Source organism: Epargyreus clarus, unplaced genomic scaffold, assembly GCF_041222505.1.
Source record: "Epargyreus clarus isolate Ecla_fem2 unplaced genomic scaffold, WU_Ecla_fem_2.2 ptg000016l, whole genome shotgun sequence".
Classification (NCBI taxonomy): domain Eukaryota; kingdom Metazoa; phylum Arthropoda; class Insecta; order Lepidoptera; family Hesperiidae; genus Epargyreus; species Epargyreus clarus.
In genome coordinates this window covers 3,669,631-3,692,810 of record NW_027332224.1, presented here as the reverse complement: position 1 = coordinate 3,692,810, position 23,180 = coordinate 3,669,631, and the positions used below count along the sequence as shown (strand labels likewise).

General features: G+C 34.7%; 1 protein-coding gene across 3 annotated transcripts in view; it reads right to left on the bottom strand.

The window, feature by feature from the left end:
* Positions 1-402: 402 nt before the first annotated feature.
* Dll (homeotic protein distal-less) overlaps positions 403-23,180 on the bottom strand; it is a 139,279-nt gene continuing 116,501 nt past the window's right edge. Inside the window, exons 4-8 of one of the 3 annotated variants that reach the window (XM_073081421.1) lie at positions 7,884-8,013; positions 7,079-7,266; positions 5,927-6,010; positions 3,983-4,119; positions 403-3,693 (exon numbers count right to left, since the gene is read on the bottom strand). In XM_073081421.1, coding sequence (XP_072937522.1) covers positions 3,612-3,693; positions 3,983-4,119; positions 5,927-6,010; positions 7,079-7,266; positions 7,884-8,013 — 621 coding nt within the window. In that variant the 3' untranslated portion in view covers positions 403-3,611. The remainder of the gene's footprint in view (positions 3,694-3,982; positions 4,120-5,926; positions 6,011-7,078; positions 7,267-7,883; positions 8,014-23,180) is intronic. The other 2 variants (XM_073081423.1, XM_073081422.1) reach the window with 2 other exon arrangements.

The following is a 23,180-nucleotide window of genomic DNA, read 5'->3' as shown; positions in this document are numbered from 1 at the left end:
TTTTGCAAGGTTTTTATTTACTTGCTACGTACATACATATGTATCAAATATGTATGTGTTAGTGTACTTATCTATGTATGTCGGGTCACTGCCACCCATAGACATCTATAATCAACCTCAGATAAGATCAGAGTCCTACTTAAGGTCGGCCAGATGCGTTGCGTTGCTGTGCTGTACTATAACGCTTCGTATAAACTTCATATTATATTGTTATATTGCCATTGTCACTTTTGTAAAATGGCATGTAAAAATACTAATGTAATTTGAAAAAATAAACTATTCGGATTACAGCAGCGTGTACCACGCTATAGATCTTGCCCAGAAGTGGGCAAAACTAGTGCCCAACAGTGGGGAAAAGGGGTGTAATATGATATTGCTCAAATGAACTAATAAAACACAAAATATCTTTTAAACTTTTTTTTATTTGACAAAAGAAATTAATTCACTTTTTTTCTTATTTCCACTTTCCTTATATAATACACTGTAGTTATAAAGTATTATTCTATCTAGCTATATTTATATTTATAGTTAATTTCTCTATATTTTACAAAAAATATTTACAATATTTTCCCGTAAGGACCCTCTAAAGTAAAATATTATTAACTATTCATAATACATGAACTTTAATAATACTATTATTTGTTTTCATTTAATATTAACAATAAATTAATTTGAAACAATTGACTAACGGAAAATTGATTTTATTCAAATTTTATTATTAATTCCAAATAATTTTTGGAACTTCGATAATTATGTTTCTCTGTCAATGTATGTCAAAATATGGAAATATATTACACAATTGTAATTGTGATTTAATTAAATATTTAATATCGATACTAACATTACATTTGTTGTAGAATTATTTCACCGATATTGAAATACTATTAGTTATCACTTAGTTGATTTAAAAATACACTTAATCAAACTTCAGGAGATGTAACGACTCTCTTAAAAAGGCTAGGTTTGTGGTAATTGCTATATGAAATTATATTATAGCCGTCGGAATCCTTTTTAAGCGCCCTATATTGCTACATTTCCGATTACATTGCAACAAAATTGCTCGTATATTTTCCTAGCAAGATTTTTAACAAGGTAGTCCGTTTACTAAAAGGAAGACGTAGATATTCCGAGCGGATTTAACTACTTATTCGAGATTCTTAATAATAATAATAGTTATATAAAGTTCATGAATTGAATAGTCAACAATATTATTAAAATTTAAAACAGATTGCATGAAAGAAAACATAAAATACATGATAAATAGATTTGCATTCAGAACACAATTTTTGCACACAAAATCATAATGTAATAAATACATTTAAAGTAAAATATCTAAAAAACTTAAAATTATTTATCACAACAGACTGGTTTGTGTTTCCCTTTTGTTTATTTTATTTATTTATTGATTAACTAAATAAATAAAAGAAAATATGAATGTTTTAAAGCTTAATACATGAATACATTTTTACATAGTAGAAGGGTTAATCCCAATTGCAAAGATTTACATTCACTAATTAAATATCAAATAACACTGAATTTTGATAAAATAAACAAAAAATATTCGAATATTTGCAAATATATACAAAATGAAGGAATATTAGTTAATATATTTTTTTATTTTACGCACGGGAATTGTAGAACCAGTAAAAATTCGTAATAATATTAGGTCAACAGGCTGTTACATTTTCTGTACCTCGAGGGTTAAACGTCACGCGATGTGACAGCCAATCAGAGGGCCGGGTTTTATCTTCGAGCTCGCTGATTGGTCGGAACCTTGCGTGACGTAGGCAACCCTCCGTCTGCCGTAGATCTGTTCGATTTAGGTGACCGTGGAAAAAATGGAATATTTGTTTTTTTATCGCGATAGCTTTGAAAAATTCAAAATGGCTTAGTTGTTCTAAGATTGATTACAAATTAATGTTTTGATAAATCGCATACCCAAAATGAGAATCAGTCTTAATTTTTATTCATGAGCACATTTGTCAGCATTCACGCAAAATAAAAATGTCCGTTAAAATATGACAGTCACCTATTTCGAACAGATTGTTAATTACTTTCAAACCAAAATTAACATTTACAGTAACCATTTTTAACAATTACACCTTATTTTATTATTTATAGTAACTTTAAAATGTACAATGATTTATTAATTCTATTAAATAATTCTCTTAACGATAAAGTTGGTTGTGCCGATAAAATACAAATGTTACATGCGACGCCATCTTGGGAATGAGCGATATTTATCGATATCGACAATATCAAAATATCGGTATATTTAATAGAACATCGCTATACCTTTATTATTTTATTTATAATGCTTTTCTTACAAGTAATTAAAAAATATTACTTGGAACAATAAAATTGCCGTATTTATATTAAATACGGAATGAATACTTCTTTGCCTATTAAATTAATAAAATTATAGGTTTTACTATGTTGGCATACTATGAATATTACAAAATATAAATAATTTTGACTATATTATCGAAATATTGTTATAAATATCGCTCATTCCTACGCCATCTTGCTCGCAAATCCGCCATTTTAAGTGTCATACTTGCATTAATAGTTTGTCTTTCTGTATGTTTGTCCGGAGCTTGTTACACTGCAGGCCATACCCTGTTGACAAACAATTTTAAATTAATATTGTTATTTAAAACCAATCATCAAATTAAAATATATCAGACATTTTTTTAATAATTTTGAAAAAAAACGTATAAATTTCGCTGTCGGACAAACAAACGGATAGACGGACATTAAACCTAAATATAAATATTTTTACAATTTGTCATTGTCATCTGTAAAAAAATAGTTACACTTTTATTAATTGTAATTGTGTAAAAATTGAGCAAGTAATTTCCCCTTCCATCTGAATATCATACAAAATTGCCACGGAAAAGAAAATTACAAAAACAAAATACTTATAAAAGAATAACAAATTCTGAAAATTTGTGTAATATATACACAAATTATGCATGATGCAGGAATTCGATTTTCAAAAATTAAAATATTCGCGTAAATTGTACTTTAATGCGATATTTTTAGCTCTTTTATTTCAGCAAATATGTTGTCAGAATGAAATAAAAGAAATAATTCTGAATAAAATGTGTAATTCGTCTAAAATTGGTGCAAAAATAAAAAATAAAGCTGTAAATAAATATGTTACTTAGTTAATATTTATTATATTATTACAAGTGTAACTATTAATTTACAAAAAATATTCTCGACACAATGCGTATGAGGAACTATTGTATCACATACTAATGCATAAAAGGTATTAATTCATAATTTAGCTAATTTATGCTATTTTAACATAAATAAATTAAGCATAATTGTATTTATTATTTTGAAATCTTTTGTGTAATAAAAAAAAATAGCGAAATTAAACAAATATATAAAATTGAAGCAACTATTTATTATTTGCAAGTAGTTTCAATTTTATTAGCGTTTATTATTATTGCAAAAACAAACAGATGATGCATTTGCAAGACCAAAACAAAAGAAAATAATTGTTGAACATTTACATAAATATTTTTCATTTGTGTCAATTATATTTATGTTGAGATTTATTCAACATTGTTAAACATTTCTATAAATTATTTTAAGTATCCTCAGCTATCGTAGTGTTGTTCGTTTGACCCCAAAAATTGACTTCTCAATCCCATCCGATGAAATAAAGCTAGTCCATTTTCACTGTAAATAAATTTAAATATTTGTAACTTACGATTGAAATAGCATAATAAATAATAGAAGTAGGTACTTCTTAATAATTATTAGTATTTATTTATTGATATTTATTTCATTTATGCATTTGTTTAAACATTATCCTAAATTTGTCATATCAAATTAACTATCGAAGATATACATCGGACAGTTTTTGCTTTTTAGACACTGTAAAACTTAGATTTTTGGTAGGCAAAATATAGATAGATTGAATATTAACATCCGGCGGTAGTCTGTATCATAGTAGTGTAATACTCACGTCAATAGTCCAGGGTTGGTGTCAGCTTGATACCAGGAGTACTGGGGTACGTAGGGGGGATGCGGCTGCGGCGCTCCCTGGTGGTGGAGGGGGTGCGTGTGCGCGCCCTTCATGTCCCAAGGGCCGGGTGGCGCGCCCTAGTGGAGAATAACATAAATTAAATAAATATAAAGGTTGTAAATTTCCGCTGATTTGTTTGACGGCACGGTGTTTCTGTCTAAGTATAGTCCGCGTAAAACTGCTAGTCCGCTCTGAATAGAGAAATGAATCGCGTCGCCATAGCAATTTGTATGACTCGCAACAACTTCAGAGCGTAGTAGTAGTTTCGCGGAGACTATACTATAGTGTTAAGTTGTGTTCTATTTTGAATAATTGTAAGGAAATTATAGATTTCTGGTAGAACCCGTTGTGGTTCGACTCCGGCGGCACCACGGTCACACCTATTTTTAACTAATAACACCATTATTAAAGACTGATGTATTCTGGTTTGAAGAGTGTGGTAAGTAAGCTCAGGTAGGAATCTAATCCTATCTAGTTGGGGTTGATTTTTAAATAACCACAGGCGGTAGTATCCACTGTAGAAAAGTGGCTACTGCCGCTCATGGACATTTGTAATCAACCTTAGATAAGATTATATTCCTACCGGTAATAGACGTGCCGCTAGCCCTGAGGACTAAGCTGGAAGGCCTCGGAAAAGTATGTCTCCCTTACCACACCCTTCAAACCAGAACAGCGTTTGACACTGCTGTTATTAGGCTGACATAGGTGTGGCGGTGATGCCGCCGGATTCGAACAACAGAAATTTCTAACACTTCTAGTGTGTTTTATTAACTAGATTAATTTAATTCTTTATTAAATTAAAAGTTAATACAATCAAGTCATAAAGTAATTTTCCTAAACACAGGGTGGTGTCGCACCTCACTAGCTATATAAAAGAATTATGAAGGTGTGTTTGTCACGCGATGGTTTTTGTTAGATAGCTGTCCATTTGCAGATTGAATTAGATCTTTTGAATAATGTAGTATATAGCGTCTATGTACGAGTACCTTCAATGTGCGTGTTTATGTAAGAAATTATATAGTTATTTGAATTTTGAATTTTGAAGGTGGTAGAACACTTTGTGGTTCGACTCCGGCGGCACCACCGCCACACCTATTTCTACCTAATAACAGCAGTGTTAGGCATATAGCGTCTATGTACGAGTACCTTCAATGTGCGTGTTTATGTAAGAAATTATATAGTTATTTGAATTTTGAATTTTGAAGGTGGTAGAACACTTTGTGGTTCGACTCCGGCGGCACCACCGCCACACCTATTTCTACCTAATAACAGCAGTGTTAGGCGCTGCTGTGTTCCGGTTTGAAAGGTGTGGCAAGAGGGACAGACTTTTCCGAGGCATTCCAGCTTAGTCCTCAGGGTAGCGGCGCATCTGTGGCCGACCTCAGGTAGGAATATCAAATCCTATCTGGGGTTGATTGCAGATGTCTATGGGCGGCAGTAGCCACTTACCATCAGGTGGACCGCATGCTCGTCTGCTACTCTTATATTATAAAAAAATGTGTATTAGTGTATCTCCCTTACGACACACTTCAACACAGGACACAACAGAACTTAACACTGCCTTTTTAGGCATAAATAGGAGTGGAAGGGTTGCTTCAAAATTTGTAGGATATTGCTCATATTTCGACGAACCATGAGTTAAAAAAAACTATAAAAATATCACACACTTTCAGGGTAAATTCACCTATTTCCGACTTCCTAAAACAACAGAATTGGAAAAATCTCTATAAAAATCCCCTTTAAAACTTGGGTAAAGTCACCTATTTCCGCCTAAAACAATTGACTTGACCGACCATGCGTTCCAATAGTATAAGTTTAAAATATCTTTCAAAGTTGCAGGGTAAATACACCAATTTTCGACAGTTTTAAGTTAATTTTACTTACATATCCGACCCTCGGGTCCCACGACTGCTGGTGGGGAGGCTTCACGTCGCACGAAGTGCCGTCGGGCGAGCGGCCCGCGGTAGGCTGCAACAAGACGCGCTGGTTAGAGAATTGAAATAGAAATTATGTGGGAATATATTTAGGCGGTAAAACAGGTAGGAAAACTGTTCTAACTGACGTATGTTATGTCAATGTAATCTAAGGCCACTTAAAACTGTTTTTTGCCAAAGTATAAGTTTTTTAAATGTGTATTTTGTACTCTAACTACTAGGATAAGTACAGTAGGATTTCCTGTGCCGTGAGTGCCATGGACACACATAAACGCCTGAACCATGAATAGACATCTAAATTTATCATTTAGATATCTATTTGGCCAGGAATCGAACCCAAAACCCTCTGCGAGACCGGTATAAACTCTACCACGCTTAAATTTATTAATTAAAGTTCTGCCTAAACTCTACCGTAAGTAAAGGTTTACTCATAAGAGTAAAGGAAAACTTCCAAGGATCTCCCTTTTTCACCTATCTACTCTGTTGTTCTACAATTGTATGTTAGAATAATAGAACAGTGGATAATAAACACGGACATTTGATCTGTAATTAGATCGGAGTTACATTGTCATAGGTTAGTAATATACATCGTTATCTTTGAGAGCTAAATGAATCCCTATTCGTTATCCTCTATCGTCGTACCAAAAGTCTTATCTCATTTATTTTGGAGATCGATTTGGCCTTATGTCTTCTTCTAGCGACTTTCCTGAGTTCATCAACATCGTATTAGTGTCCCTCTGCCGGTCACAGGTCTCCTCTCAGAATGAGAGGATTAGGCCATAGTCAACCACGCTGACTAAGTGCGAATTGGTAGACTTCACATACATTTGATTGTTTTTAATTCCTCAGATATCCCTTCACCGTTTAAGCAAGTGATAATTCATTTCTAAGACGCACATAACTTGAAAAATCGTGCGTGCCTGGGATTTGATTCTCGGACCCCGCAATTAAGAAGCCGAGTTTCTTAGCCACTAGGCTATCACTACTACTTTCCTGAGTAGAGCACAGTTTTTAGGCAAAATACCTATGAAGTTTTCTTAGCCTTAAACCAAATAATCGCTTTATTAACTTAAATTTAATAAAATCTTTTCATTTCGCTTACATATCCAACCTTTACATCCCAAGACGGTTGTGGGGGTTGCTTGACGTCCCAGGGCGTTCCAGTTGGAGACAACCCGGGGGAGAGCTCCGAGACGGGCGTGGAGCTGGGCGTGGGCGAGTGGGCTTGCGTGGGACCCGATTGGTACGCTGATGGCGAGTGCTGGGAACCGCTGGAGCTGCCGCCGCCGCCTGGTGGGAGAAAATTACATGTCTTAAATGCTATAAAGTAGATATTTGACAAATGACCGTTGGGTTCCGTTATCTGTCGGATACGAAGATTTGCGTTCGGTTTCTGACTAGATTACTAGATTAAATTAGGTTTGTTACTCAATTAAGTAGATATTTAAATGGTCAAATTAATTGTCTAAATGTGTGTGTGTTCATGAAGCCCATGCTAAAATACTATAATGAATAAAAGTAAAAGCATGTCATGTTTTTATTGCTAGGGGCTAGAATACGGAATTGTTAAGATAGTAAGCAACTCTAAGACACTTCACAGATTCAAGTCTGATTTAGAAAGTACACTTTATGAAACTTTAAAACACAAAAAGGCAGTGTGTATTCTCAGATCTTCGTAGTTAAAGTCGTACAACACATGTTACAAGATAACGAAAAATATTATAATATACACTCATAATATAAGTAATTGATACTTATAAGAAGAACGCTGTAGGCCTATATCAATGAAAAATATCAACTTATATTAATCTAAGTTCCAAATAACCAAAGTAATACATTTCTATATTTCTTCTATACCTTTGCGTTATAAAAACGTGTTTTTTGAGTAAATAAAGTAGCATTCTTACCGTGCAATAGTTGGTTGTTGTTGGGCGGGCTGCCGGGCGGCAGGCCGAGGCTGGGCGGCGGCGCGCCCACTTGAGCCGCCTTCATCATCTTCTTGTATTTACTGCGACGGTTTTGGAACCAGATTTTAACCTGTAACAATTTTGTAAAGTTAGAATTTGTGTAGGAATTAGTGTTGTTACCTTAGTTTTATATTATGTGTTTGTATTTTAAAAATAATTTTGCTTATAATTATTATCATTAAATACAGTGAATCTAAATATATATAACTCAAAAGTGACTGACATAGTGATCTATCAACGCACAGCCCAAACCACTGGATGGATCGGGCTGAAATTTGGCATGTTATGACGTAGGCATCCGCTAAGAAAGGATTTTGATCAATTCTACCTTCAAGGGGATAAAATAGGGGATGAAATAATATTACTTCGTAATGCAAGCAAAGCCGCGGGTAAAAGCTCGTTTTGACATAAAATTCAACAGTCATTTGTGATAGTTGATGCATAAAATTTGGCGTCAGTTTTGATTGATTTTAGTTAAAAATCGGCGGGCGCGGTTTCCGTCGCTTGTAAGTTGAAAAAGATCTAAAGAGTGAGGCAACGCTGGATGGTCTGCAGTTATTGGTGACCGCTAGTGACTTGGCTTCCGTGCTGAGCTACGTTAGGGCGTCGGTACCATAATTGTAAATCCTTACACATTTCTACATCCCTTTATACATACGCATACATACGCTTTCTACACTCACAGCCTCACAGTAGGATTCCCTGTATCGTGGGTGCCATGGACACACCCAGGGACAAATACACAAATTCTTCTTTAAAAATCTGTCTGTCCGGGGTTCGAACCCGGGACCATATGCGCGTCAGACCGGTATGGTGACCGCTCTGCCACGCGGGTAGTCAGCGGTTTATCAATTTGTATTTGCATCTATTTTCTGTACATTGAAGTAACAGACGAGCCTGTAGTCCATATCAAGTAGTCACTATCAACCTAAATATCTATAACTAACTCCATATACAGGTTCTACTTGAAGCCGATCACAGATTCCTTGCTTAGTCCTCAGGCACTCCTGAGGACTAAGTCGTTCCTCTCATAATAATGTGTAAATCATAATAATATGAAGTGGGAAATATTGGTACAATTACCTTATAACACAGATATAAATAACAATTGATATACCATTGGATTCAAATCAAAATGGTTGACATATCAATTTGACGTTTACAAATGTATAGAGGAAAACAGTCAAGTTTAATGACAAGTTTATATAGTGATTAAGTTGTTTCAACCAATTAAATATAATGTATTGATGTATTTGCGATTGTGTGAAGTTATTAACAAGATTTATGTTTATGTAATAGGTTTTGTTTCTTTTAACGTTTGTGGGCTTTGTCCCACTGCTGGGCACGGGTTTCTACAACTGGGAAAGGTTTGAAGTAGGGATGTTATGTAGGGATGGATTGGAAACTTGTGATTACGACATCATTAAAGATTTATTAAAATAATATATCGATTGTAGATTTGGTGATGGATAGAGCATTATTTCAGTACTTTGTCATGTAACTGGAATATCAGTCTAAAAATCTGTTGCATGCCTGGGATTTGAACCCCGGACCCCGAGCACAAATGCTGAAACTAAAACTACTAGTATATAATAAGTAGGGGATCAACGCATTTATTTCTAATACGCGTATATAAATTTTGTCAGTGATAGCCTAGTGGTTAAGAAACTCGGCCTCTCGATCGAGGGGTCCGAGGTTAAAATCCAGGCACGCACCTCTGATTTTTCGAAATTATGTGCGTATTAGAAATTAATTATCGCTTGCTAAAACGGTGAAGGAAATCGTGATGAAACCTGCATACCTGAGAGATTTATAAAAAAAAATCTCAAAGGCATGTGAAGTCTACTAACACGGACTTGGCCAGCGCGGTGGACTATGGCCTAATCCTTCTCATTCTGAGAGGAGACCCGTGCCCAGCGGTGGGACAGTAATGGGTTGATGACGATGACGATGATGCATCATTTTTAAAAATTCAGAGTGGAATTTGAATCCCGGACTTCTAGTATGAAATACTGAATTTCAATACGAGGCTGCCACTGCTAAGTCAAAGATTTATGAATTGTTGAATGTGTAGAAGCCTACTGGATATATAGACATATAGGCATGTATAAGATATAAGGGTAGCGTGATCGTAGGCGGGGCATGGGGTGCGTTACCGTTATAGGGATGTGAGTGATATCGATATTTTTATCGATATATATTATAATATTAGTTTTAATTAAAATTTTATATTTTTAAGCAATATTGACTTTTCTTATGCAATTTTTATTGGTACCTATTTGATTTTATTGGTAGCAAAAAAAAGTACAATTTGTAAACCTCCGTAGGCCTATAAAAAAAAATACATTCCAGTAATAAATACGATAATTAACTCTAATTATCATCAGAGAATGTCAATAAATCACATAAATCATTCATTCTGTTCTGCTACGGTAAATATTATTTTAAATTACCTAGTTGAAGTGTTCATAATAGGTTAAAAATAGTATATAATGATCATATTAACAATAATTGTAGCAATTACCTTGTTAACGATATGTTGACAGATACATAAATAGGCCTAATTGGTCATAATTATTTCACACGTTTAATAAATATTTTGGGTAAAAAATTAAGATCCCATTTATATCTTCAAGCTTATTCTGACAGATAAATAGACCTACATATGTTTTATGTAATTAACATATAAATTGATTGATATATTTAATTTTTATAGATATATGTATTTACAGAAAGTTATATTTCTTAAAAATATATTTTTTTTGACGATCCGCGTGGTGGATCATTCTCCGGTCTTACATGCAGTGGGTAACGGCTTCGATTCCCGGCCAGGGAGATATTGAAAATGAATTGAGATGTCTGTTATAGGTCTGGTTAGGTATGTATTTATGTTTTTGTGTTTATGGTTTTTTTTATAATATAAGAGTAGCAGACGAGCATGTAGTCCACCTAATGGTAAGTGGCTACTGCCGCCAATGAACATCTGTAATCAATCCCAGATAGGATTAGATATTCCTACCTGAGGTCGGCCACAGATGCGCCGCTACCCCTGAGGACTAAGCTGGACCCTTCAAACCAGAACACAGCAGCGCCTAACACTGCTGTTATTAGGTAGAAATAGGTGTGGCGGTGGTGCCGCCGGAGTCGAACCACAAAGGGTTCTACCACCTTCAATGGTATCTACACAACGCCAAATAGCTTATACATCTCATATGTTAAAATCAGTCAAGCCGTTTAAGGGCTGCAGGCCATGTCAAGGAATAAAACAAAAATACGCACGAAATACATTACCCTCTGCGTGTAAAAAATAATAGAATAAAAAGTGTTTTTAAACGACTAGTAAAACATTTTAACTTTATCTATGATCCAATTTATTCTTAAAATACATAAAGATCATAATGTGATTATGAAAGTGGAGTAAACGATATTACACAATCCATTTCCTATATTATATTAAATAATATTATGTCGAAACAAGAACAAGTGTTCCAATAAATATTTAATTATGCAAATTAACTGTATGCACATTTAACCCGTTTCATATATTACGGATTATAAATTAATAATTCAATATTATTTGCAATATGTTATATTATAATCCTACATATCGTTAACATAATATTATAATGACTCCTGACTTACATATGAAGGTATCTTAGTCCTCAGGAGTGGCAATGCTGTGATCCGCTTCAGGTAGAACCAGATCGATATGGAGTTGGTAGCAGATGTCTATGGAAGGCAGTGGTCACGTACTATGAGGTGGATTGATGGTTGTTTTCTACTTCAATTTTATAAAAAAAAGCCAATACACAAATCCGAATCAATTTCTTTCTACTAAACAACTCCTGAGGACTAAGATAGCCTTATATGTAAGTCATTGTATGTATTAAAAAAATGTGAGCCGTCACGGGACGCCTGGCAGATGTGAAACATCGACATTATTTTGTAAAAGTAATATGCAGAAAAGAACATATTGTGATAGGAACTAAATATGTCATAATGATAAAATAAAATATTACGATTCTTTTCCAGATAACGATGACTATTTATTGAATTCGATTGCGCATGGCGACGCGTCGCCACACCGTACACACTACTGCATATAGACTGTATATATATACCATCGTATAGCGTGGCCACGGCAGGCGTCGCCACGCCAGAAATCGGTTTTACGTGCGGCTATAGATGTTTCACATCAAAAACGTAATAAAATTATGTTACATAATGACAGAACATTTAAAAAAATAAATTGCCATAAAAAGTAAAATCCTTTCTTTATCCGAAATCTTTACAATTATCGATGTCGATAAAAAAATCGCAATTGCTTTTTACTGAAAACTGTTACTATATCGTACCGATTTTTCGATATAAATATTAATATAACGAGTCCGGTACATCCCTATTCCCCTTAACCCACCGATTACCCAGGTCAGAGGGCTTGCCCTAACCCAGGGGCATTCGAAGGGATTACCTAAAGTTGTGATTGAGTATTGTGGGTTACTTTTTTATTGTTTGAGGTTTTATTTGTGATTTTTAGTTGGTAAGAGAGTTTTTTGTTTGTGAAAGTAAAAAAAATGTTTTTCGAAGAATAGGTACCTACATATCTTTTTTGTGAAAGAGATCTAGTAGTTAATGGTGCAGTCTATCTGAAGAAGGTAGGTGGAAAATTTATGTGGTTCGACTCCGGCGGCACCACCGTCACACCTATTTCTGGTAAAGCAGTGTTAAGCGCTGCTGTGTTCTGGTTTAAAGAGTGTGCTAAGGGATACATACTTATTCTACATAAATATACTCAAAAAATATTGCCTTTCGCAGTAGGATGAAAACCTTTGAAGGTGGTAGAAGCCTTTGTGTTTCGACTTCGGCATCACCGCCACACCTATTTCTACCAAATAACAGCAGTGTTAGGCGCTTCTGTGTTCCGTTTTGAAGGGTGTGGTAAGGGAGACAGACTTTTCCGAGGCGTTCCAGCTTAGTCCTCGGGGGTAGCGGCACATCTGGGCCCGACCAGCTAGGAATATCTAATCCTATCTGGGGTTGATTACAGATGTCTATGGGCGGCAGTAGCCACTTATCATCAGATGGACTGCATGCTCGTCTGCTACTCCTATATTACAATTAAAAAAAACATTCCATTGTCAACTATTTCGTTAGCATACATACATATGTTATATAACATAACATATTATGTTATTGTTAAAATCAAAACTATTATTGAAATCAACAGACCGAAGTACAATCAAATATTAACATTAACATTCGTATAACCTTTGAGCTAATAACTGTTTTAACGTCGCCGTTTTTTACCGATTTTTATACATATATTAATTAAACTAAGATTATTAGGGTATTTCCCAATTAAGTAAAAACTATGGAATAAAAAGTATATAAAAACACTCGTATATAAAAATGCAACTTTGTGTAAAAAAAAAATAGTAATACTGTCGACGCCATTTTTACTTTTTCGGATACAAACATAAAAGCGGAATTTGAGGATCATAAGTTTCGTTGTTACTTTAAATTTCGCACAAAATGTATTGTTGTATTGCAAGAAAGTATTTTTCAAAATTATTTAACAATTAATCGAAAATACACATTTTATTGTATCTATAAAACATCATTACTAATTTATCTGTGTCTAACAAAGCATAAATAAAAAAGAAAACTGAAAACAAAATGGCGGCTCGACATATGGCGGTAACCGCAATGACAGTTACCGAATTGTTCTACACTTCCCGCTTGCATTTCATGTCGATATTTTTTATTTTCTCCCCTCTGCGGTTTACAACATGGCGACGTCATGTAATATTTGCGCCTAAAAAATTTATGTGTAACTGTCATAGATTAAAAATTGTTGTAAATATATTATCAGTCAATAATGGCTGACAAACGGAAAAATCTTGAACATTTGACAAAAAAAATGTATGTCGTAAGATTGACAGTTGACAAACAGAATAATCTTGCACTAAAAAAAACAATACAAACAAGTCATAACTGACAGCTGCCAAACGCACTTTGCCACGCAAAAAGAAAAAAAAAACAAAAATTGAAATCGGCCGCGAATTCTCGCCTTTTGGCTCCCATTCACCGCTTTTCCCACCACGTCCGAGCTGAATTTCGTCAGGCGTACGACGCTGGCATGCCCACATACCTACAGACGGTGGACGGCGGTATGCAATACGAGCGGCGAGTACAAAGGGATATCGGACATAAGCCGCATAGCACCGAGAACTTGGTGCCCTCGCGAACAACTATTCCCTCACGTTTGGACCGGTTGAAACAGGAGTGCACTATTTGTGACCGACGTTTCAATAGGACGCTTTGCTGAACAAATTTGTGACAAATGCTCGCTTGATCGTTCTAAGTTTAAAAATAAATGACGTTTCTTTTTAATTGTTAGTCAAGGACCTATGCGATTTTTAATTAATGCAATTAACGCGATCTTTGTGTTGGATGTTTTTATTAAGAAGAACCTATTATTTAAAAAACGAATCAATTGTTAGAGATTGTCGCTATTTTCAATGTGGCATCAGAAATTATACGAAAAATATAAACTAAATTTTCATAATAACTAACAACCTCACTAAGGTTGTGGGTACCATCGAAACAAAAATGACTTTTTATAGTGGAATCTAACGATAAAGTAGACGTGCAACTTGATGGAAAGTAGTCAACGTCGCCTATGGACATTTGCAACACCAGAGGAGTCGCCGATGCATCGCCGGCTTTTGAGGAGAACTCTTTTTGCACCTTTTTTGAAGAGACCCATGCCATAGTGTTCCTGGAATACCTCAGGAGGACAACAAATGACTTGATACGACAGTCTTTTTATAAGGTCGAAGTAGTTAACAAGCATGCAGTCCACTTGAAGAAGTCACTGCGTCCATGGACATCTGTATTCAACTCCTTGTAGCACAGTTGTTCTACCTGAAGTCGGCTATATGTTAATTGCACTGAGGACTATGTTCACGTCATAAAAATATGTAAACCTTTGTGCGAGAGATTTATTTAGGTATTATTAGTAAAGGTAAAGATTATCATCATCATCATCAACAACCCATTACTGTCCCACAGCTGGGCACGGGTCTCCTCTCTTAATGAGAAGGATTAGGCCATCGTCCACCGCGCTGGCCAAGTGTGTATTAGTATACTTCACATACCTTTGAGATTTTTTTTATAAATCTCTCAGATATGCAGGTTTCCTCACGATGTTTTCCTTCACCGTTTAGCAAGTGATAATTAATTTCTAATACGCACATAACTTTAAAAATCAGAGGTGCGTGCCTGGGATTTGAACCTCGGACCCCTCCATCGAGAGGCCGACTTTCTTAACCACTAGGCTATCACTGCTTTTTTCTGCTGCTAAAGATTATGAGATGGGTTAATTCGTACATATTCGAGGTTCTTTTAGCCTCTTCCAGATACAATTACTTGCAGAACTATGCTACATTCATTGTAAATACACAACATATCTTAAAACAAAGTGTTGTTCAAAAAGCGTTCCACGTTAGTCCTTCCCTTTCTCTTGAGATTACACAAAGTATCTATAAGATCTCGAAAGTATAAATAAAAGAAACAAACATTACAAATCAAAGCATTCTATTCATGCATTTATAATTTAATAGTAAGGTTGATTGACGTGATTATAAATAAATTATTACTTGCTTGTGTGAAAGTGAAACTTAAGAAAAACCTTTACGTTTACGTTGAGAGAGAAGAATGGTAAAGTGTTACTACCGCTCATGGACATTTGTAAATGACCCCAGGTAAGATTAAAATTCTTTAAAGATCAAGGTTCGCTACTGATGTGTTGCTACCTGTGAAGACTACGTTAGAACGCTTCGGATAAGTCTCCCTTACCACACCCTGCAAACCAAAACACAACAGCGTTAAAACAGTTATTAGGCAGAAATTGTTGTGGCGTTGCCGTCGGAATCGAACCACAAAGGACTCTACCTTCTAAACACAAGACATTGATAATCAACACTAAACATAATTTCTCTTATGGTTACAAGTATGTCAATTCGTCATAAACACCATCAATCACAACGAACGACTCAATTTAAAGTCACAGAACATAATAAATAATTAATTATAAGTTATTAATATGTATGCGTTGTCCGTTAGTGCATGAAGCGATTCTTGGTTTTTTTAACAGTAGCCCGTACTGCGTGCCAAGGTTGAACAGTGAGTGACGTTGAGATGCTATTTTCGAATATATTCGTTATTTTAGATAGTTAAAATGTTATTTTTATAACAAAATAAAGTTAAGTTATTTTCGGAAATATATTCGTTATTTGAGATAGATATTACGTTATTTTTATAAGAAAGAAAAAAAAGTTATTAAAGTGCAGAAAAAAAAAATTGGTTTAGAGAAAATTAATTCTTATGTGTTTTTATATTTTTTTTTATTTTGATCTCTTTACAGAAAACAAAGTAGTTAATAATAAAAAAATATATTACTTGACATTTTATGTTTAATGTTTATGATGATTGATAGAATTATTTTTGAATATTAAGAACTTACCACCGCTTTGCAAAATTTGTTAATCATACGTCACGAACCTATGATTAACAAATAAGTGGTAACAAGTAACAAATAACAAATAAGTAATAACCTATAAGTGGAATATTAAAATGTTTTTTTACTATTTATTCTGTAGTATTCTATATTATATATATCTATTCTGAAGCTTAAAATAAATGCGTAAAATATTAAAATAAGAGTACCTATAATTTGTCACGTAAGTAATTATAACAAGTAGTTAAATTATTAGTAGTATCAAATAAAGCGGAACCTTATTATTTTTATAATTAGGTAGGTATCTATATAAAATCTACAAATAACTTTTTAAGAAGGCATAAGAAGATTTAAATAAAGATTTTCCTTGCCAACTGTGTTTTTTTAATTATTCATAATAATTTATCGCCATAAATATTATTCTTAACCACAAAACAACCTGTATTTATATCTGTCTTTTAAGACTGACTGTTATACTATAAAATTTAAAAACAGTGTATTACAAAACAGCGTAAAAATTGAGTATTTTATCAGACGAATATAATCTTCATAATCAATCACATAGATCAATTTTAACTTAAAAATATGCAAAAATAACTGCTCATGAGTGCAACCGGTTGCATAATATTTCACAGTAATAAATATCATAAAGAATATATAAGGTATGCATTAATTGAATCAGTATGTTGGTAATAATAACATGTTTTTCCTTATTTTTCTCAAGCAAAGAATTATTAGATGAGACACAATAATATCATGGTCTGTTATCTACGACGTAGCTATTTGTATTTTATAATATACGAGTATCACATGCATATATTAGTTACGCTACTAAATAAATCTTTAAAAAACAACGTATTTAAAAAAAACGTTATAACGTTAAAATAATTTAAACGTTATATTATTAAGTAAGTATCTATCTAACGCGTAAAAAACGAAAATAAGAAATATATATTGAACCAAAAGAAATATAATTGAATGAATTTATAACAAAATAAATGAATCAATTGAATTGAGTTTTCTTTGATTGTCGTTCATTATTGTTTAACTTAAATTATCACTTGCTTAAATGGCGAAGGAAAACATCGTCAGGAAACCATGGCGGTTTCCTCACACTTGAGAATCTTAAAAAAAGTTTTCAAAGGTAAGTGGTAGATCCCTTTACGTTTCGGCTCCTGCGGCAATACCGCCACACTTATTCTGGTTTGAAGGGTATAGTAAAGGAGACATAATTTTCCGAGGCGTTCCAGCTTAGTCCTCAGAGATAGCGGCGCACCTGTGGCCGACATCAGGGAGGAATCCTATCTGGGGTTGATTGCAGAAGTCCAGTAACCAATTAACCAGATGGACTGTATACTCGTCTGCTACTCCCGTATTATAAAGAAGTAGGTAAAACAGTTCAACCACCTCATGTAAAAGGAGGTTAATTTTAAAATAGAGTAACTATGAGTTAGTATGCAATCTGATATTTATGCATATTATATCGATAAACTGGTTGTCAGGTTGGTCCAGATTAACCGATATGTCCTTGCTAGGTATTAAGGTCTGCGTGAACTTTGAGAAATATGAGATATAACGTAAGATCTATGTCATCTTGTGCATAATTAATGGTCTATCTGTTGGTTAACGGTTGCAATAACGATATAGTTTTGAATAAGTAATGCTAAGATATTCAAAACCGTTTGAAATAAATAACGATATAATTTTAAATAAATTCTGCTATTTTTTATTAAATGGGTTATGCTTTCGCCGCTTTCATTGTTTTGTTCATTTTAGTAATTTATTTAAGGCATTCTTAGTTAGTGATCAGGACAGACATCAAACGCCTAAGCCTTCGACATCTGAGCAGATATTAGTCATACAAGTTCCATTTTTCTCTTTTTGTACGGAACCCCAAAAAATATGGACTTTTCACACTCTCTTTATTTATGCCTGGTATGTAGGGTAAGGGAGATATACTTTTCCGAGACATTCAAGATCGTCCTCGGGGCTAGCGCATTTGTGGCTGACCTTAGGTAAGAATCCAATCTTACAGAGTTGATAACAGAAGTCTATGGGCAGTAGCCACTTACCATCACATGAACTGCACAATCTGCTAATCTTTATTATAAATAATTGGCCAAGTGACAGTCGAAGCGAATTTTCTTGTTTTTTATTATTAGCGGCAACCATTATACATATTACACATTACACTACACTTAGTAATAGGGTTCAGTTTTTACCCATTGTGTACGGAACCATAAAAAAATAACACAAGTCGTCTCCACAGACGTATATATCCTTTTGGCACAAATACGTCACCGCGGTCACATCACGATTCGCGGTGAAAACTTTTATTTTTATCGTCCAGCAAATTTCGTAAAGTTCGAGCCCTATCTTAAGGTGATACGACAAATTTTATTGAGAGCTCTCGCGTACGTTTTATGTTGAAAGCGTGTATATTTAAATTGGTCGTTTTACGTTCGAATTTTGAAGCAGGTGTTTTTCGGTTTATTTTTATTTATTGATTAATGTTTTAGTTTTGTTATTGTTTTGAGTAACGGATATGTTTTTACGGAAGTTACGTAATGTTGAAGTAAGGGTGGTAACACACGTACGACAGTGCGTATTAGCTCACTGCGTCTATGTGAACTGTACTCTTAGTATGAGTTTTTATGTTTTTACAAAAACGACTGTTTTTTTATTTGTTTACGTGTTTCCCATACATTTCCAATGAGTTCTGATACAGTAGGTCGTTTTGTATAATATAGGAGTAGCAGACGAGCATGCAGTCCACCTGATGGTAAAGTTACTGCTGCCCATGAACAAATAATCAACCCCCGATAGGATTAGATTCTTACCTGAGGTCGACCACAGGTGCGCCGCTACCCCTGAGGACTAAGCTGGAACGCCTCGGAAAAGTATGTCTCCCTTACCACACTTCAAACCATAACACAGCGCTTAACACTACTATTAATAGGCAGAAATAGATGTGCCGGTGATGATGCCGGAGTCAGACCTTTTCTTCTACATAATAAAAAAAGTCAGAACACTACAAGCTCAGTTTGATCGTTTCGAATAAATTAAATTTGTAAACGGGACGAGATCACAAGAAAAAGGTTAACAGTTAAACACTCAATAAATCCCAAATTTTGTTATCCTTATCTATATAAATAAGTAAAATTGTAGTGTCCGTCTGTATGTTTAAAATAATTTAACTCTGATCATGTGTTTCTTAGGGTTCCGTAGTCAAGAGTAAAACCGTTCGTTACTAAGACTTCGCTGTCCGTCTGTTTGTCACAGGGCTCTATCTCTTGCACCATATTTGAGATATTTACAGAGCGTATGTAAAAAAGTATGTTTATATAGTTATAAGTATATATTAGTATGTATGTTAATCTGTAAAGTATATGTGATATGGACCTTTTTGTCTGAAATAAATGAATAAATAAAAGAAATATAAATCAAATTAAAATGTTAGCCTGACATTCTCACAATTTAGACGAATCCAACGACACCTCATATGTTTAAATCTGTCAAGATATTTGGGCTGTAGGGCTAGTCATACAATTATACGTACATACATACATGCGACAGAAGTCCTCAAGGAACTGCGTATCCAAGAAAGAGAAAGATCTCGAACGACTGGTAGCCAAGCAATTGGCGGAAACAGCTGATATACAGCTAAGACCTTCTCCCGTGAAGAAATACTTAATAGTGATCCCACGAGGACCAACGGTGGCAGACGAGAGAGTTTTTTAGTCGGTACAGATCGCTACCAGGCCAAGTCCGACATACGATTGACGACCCGCATGGCGGAGTGGCCACCATACGGGTCTGACGCGCAAAGGGTTCCGTGTTCGATCCCCGGCCAGACATATATCTAAATGATGAATTTAGATTTCTGTTTCTGGGTTTGGGTGTTTGTGTATTTGTCTATGTATGTGTCCATGGCACCCACGACACAGGGAATCCTAGTGAGGGCTGTGAGTGTAGAAAGCGTTTATTATTATACGGAGTCCAAAACATCTAGACCCTATGATACGTAATTGTATTTTACCCTCAGAAAAAAACATACATACATACAAAAAAAAATACCCTCTAGTCGGATACACAGAAGTTTTCACGGACGAAACCGCGCGGCGAAATAACAAACAACTTCGACCATTTACAAGAACAGCTCACGTTTTATGGCGTATCGATGTCGATACGTTTTTATCGATTAACGACCATCACTAATGTGCAAGCGGACGATACTTTGCCCTTTTAGGGATGGAATGATCATTTGATTCGGTCGGAATTTTATTTTAATTCGATCAGTATTGAGGGTAGAAGGGTGCGAGAAATTGTGGCAAAAACATATTACGGGTTTTATGAGTTACTAGCTGACCCGGCAAACTTTGTACCGCCTCAAAATCTATTTATCAAATATATTTCATTTAAATATAGCCTATGTTACTCGTGAATAATCTAGCTTTCGAATGGTGAAAGAATTTTTAAAATCGGTCCAATAGTTTTTGAGCCTATTCATTACAATCAAACAAACATAGTTTTCCTCTTTATAATATTAGTATAGATGTAGTGCATGTAGGTAACTGCTACCCATGGACATCTGTAACTCCATATAGAACTGACCCTAAAGCTAATGACAAGATGGGTTGCCACTCTTAAGGATTAAAATGGTCACCTTGTGTAGCACCACTATACCCATTTCTGCCTAATAACAGCAGTGTTAAGCGCTGCTGTGTTCTGGTTTGAAGTGGTAAGGGAGGCATACTTTTCGACGCGTTCCAGCTTAGTCCTCAAGGGTAGCGGAGCATCTGTGGCCGACCTCAAAAAATCTAATCCTATCTGGGGTTGATTACAGATGTCTATGGGCAGCAGTAGCCACTTACCATCAGGTGGACTGCATGTTCGTCTGCTACAGCTACATTATAAAAAAATCTTTAATGATATTTTAACAATATTATCACATATGAACCAAGGAATCATAATTACTTCCTTATCAATATTACCCCATTTTGAATTATGATAATTTACGATTTAATGAAGCTTATTACCGTCGAAGTTATTCAATTTACTAAAGAGGTCATTGTGGGTCACTTTCGAAAAACATTGACATTTAAATCCCTTCATAAGTTGACCAAAGTGTCACTTGTGTGAAATTTATTTTCCTGATTAAAGTATTTTTAAAAACACCGGGGCTACTTAAAAAGAACTTAAAATTTCAGGGTCTTAAAAATTCGCGTAATTTTTTGGTAATATGAGTGACTTATCTTTTTTTGAGTAAGAAATTAAAAATTTTGTAGCTTTATAATAATTCTGGGTATCAGTCGACCTTCTTGTTTTTGTTTTTACTAATTTGAAGAAGTAAACACACGCAGTCCACCTGATGGTGATGGATAGTAGATATTGCTGATTATGAACATCTGTAATCAATCCCAGATAAGATTAGATTCCTACCTGAGGTCGACCATAGTTGCTACCCCTGAGGAGGAAGTTGGAACTCCTTGGAGACTGATATTCCTTGCCACACTCCTCAGTTCTGGTATCTCAGCAGCGCTTAACACTGTTGTTTTTAGACAGAAAGAGGCGTGACGGCGGTGCCATCAGAGTCTAAGCAAAAAGGGTTCTACCACCTTCTAAATAAAGCTTCACGTAAGAAATGGGTATGGCCTCCTCTACTTTACAAAGACACTTCTTTACCTCCTTAAAGACACTCTACTTTTCTTCTATTTTACCCATAGATTAGTAAAGATTACTCACTCCTAACAAGAAAATGTACCCAGTTTTGAGAATTGAAATAGTTGCGTAAAAAAGTTTTGCCACGTCTCCATGCTAAAATGTCCCTAAAATATTTGAAATAATTATTTATTTATATTTATAAATTACGCAGTATTAGTTATTTGTTCGTAAATTTTCTCTAAAAATGTTTTTATTTGTCAAGAATTAAAAAAAAGAACTTATTAAAATAAGCCGTTTGTGGCTTCATTCACCTGAATAGATACAATTTTAAAAGTAGACAAAACCGCAGTGATACTAATAACTTTACTACCACCGCCACACCTATTTCTGCCTCCTAACAGCAGTGTTAATCGCTGCTGTGTTCTGGTTTGAAGGGTGTGGTAAGAGAGACATACTTTTCCGAGGCGTTCCGTTAGTCCTCAGGGGTAGCGGCGCATCTGTGGCTGAACTCAGGTAGGAATATCTAATCCTATCTGGGGTAACAGATGTCCATGTGCAGTAGCCTTACCATCAGGTGGACTGCATGCTCGTCTCCTACTCCTCTTTACTAATATTATAAAGAGGAAAACTTTGTTTGTTTGTTTGGTTGTAATGAATAGGCTCAAAAACTACTGGACCGATTTTAAAAATTCTTTCACCACAAAGCTACATTATCCACGAGTAACATAGGCTATATTTTATATAAAATATATTTGATAAAAAGATTTTGAGGCCGTACAATATATATATATAAAAATATAAACAACCTTGTATTTAATCGGTAACAAACGCCGTGCAATCAAAGTCCTAAGTCGGTCGAATCGCAAAAAGCTCAACTTTTTACGTGTAAGGAAAGCTCGCGATTCGCGCAAAATGTCTTTATCCTGCCGAAAGATTTTTATAGCGAATGCGAGTATGCGAACTTTTTGCGATGGATCGCATTTGTGTATTTTTTATCGATATTCAAAGAGTTTGATTGGACTGCACTAATTTTTGGGGATGTTTTGGAAGTA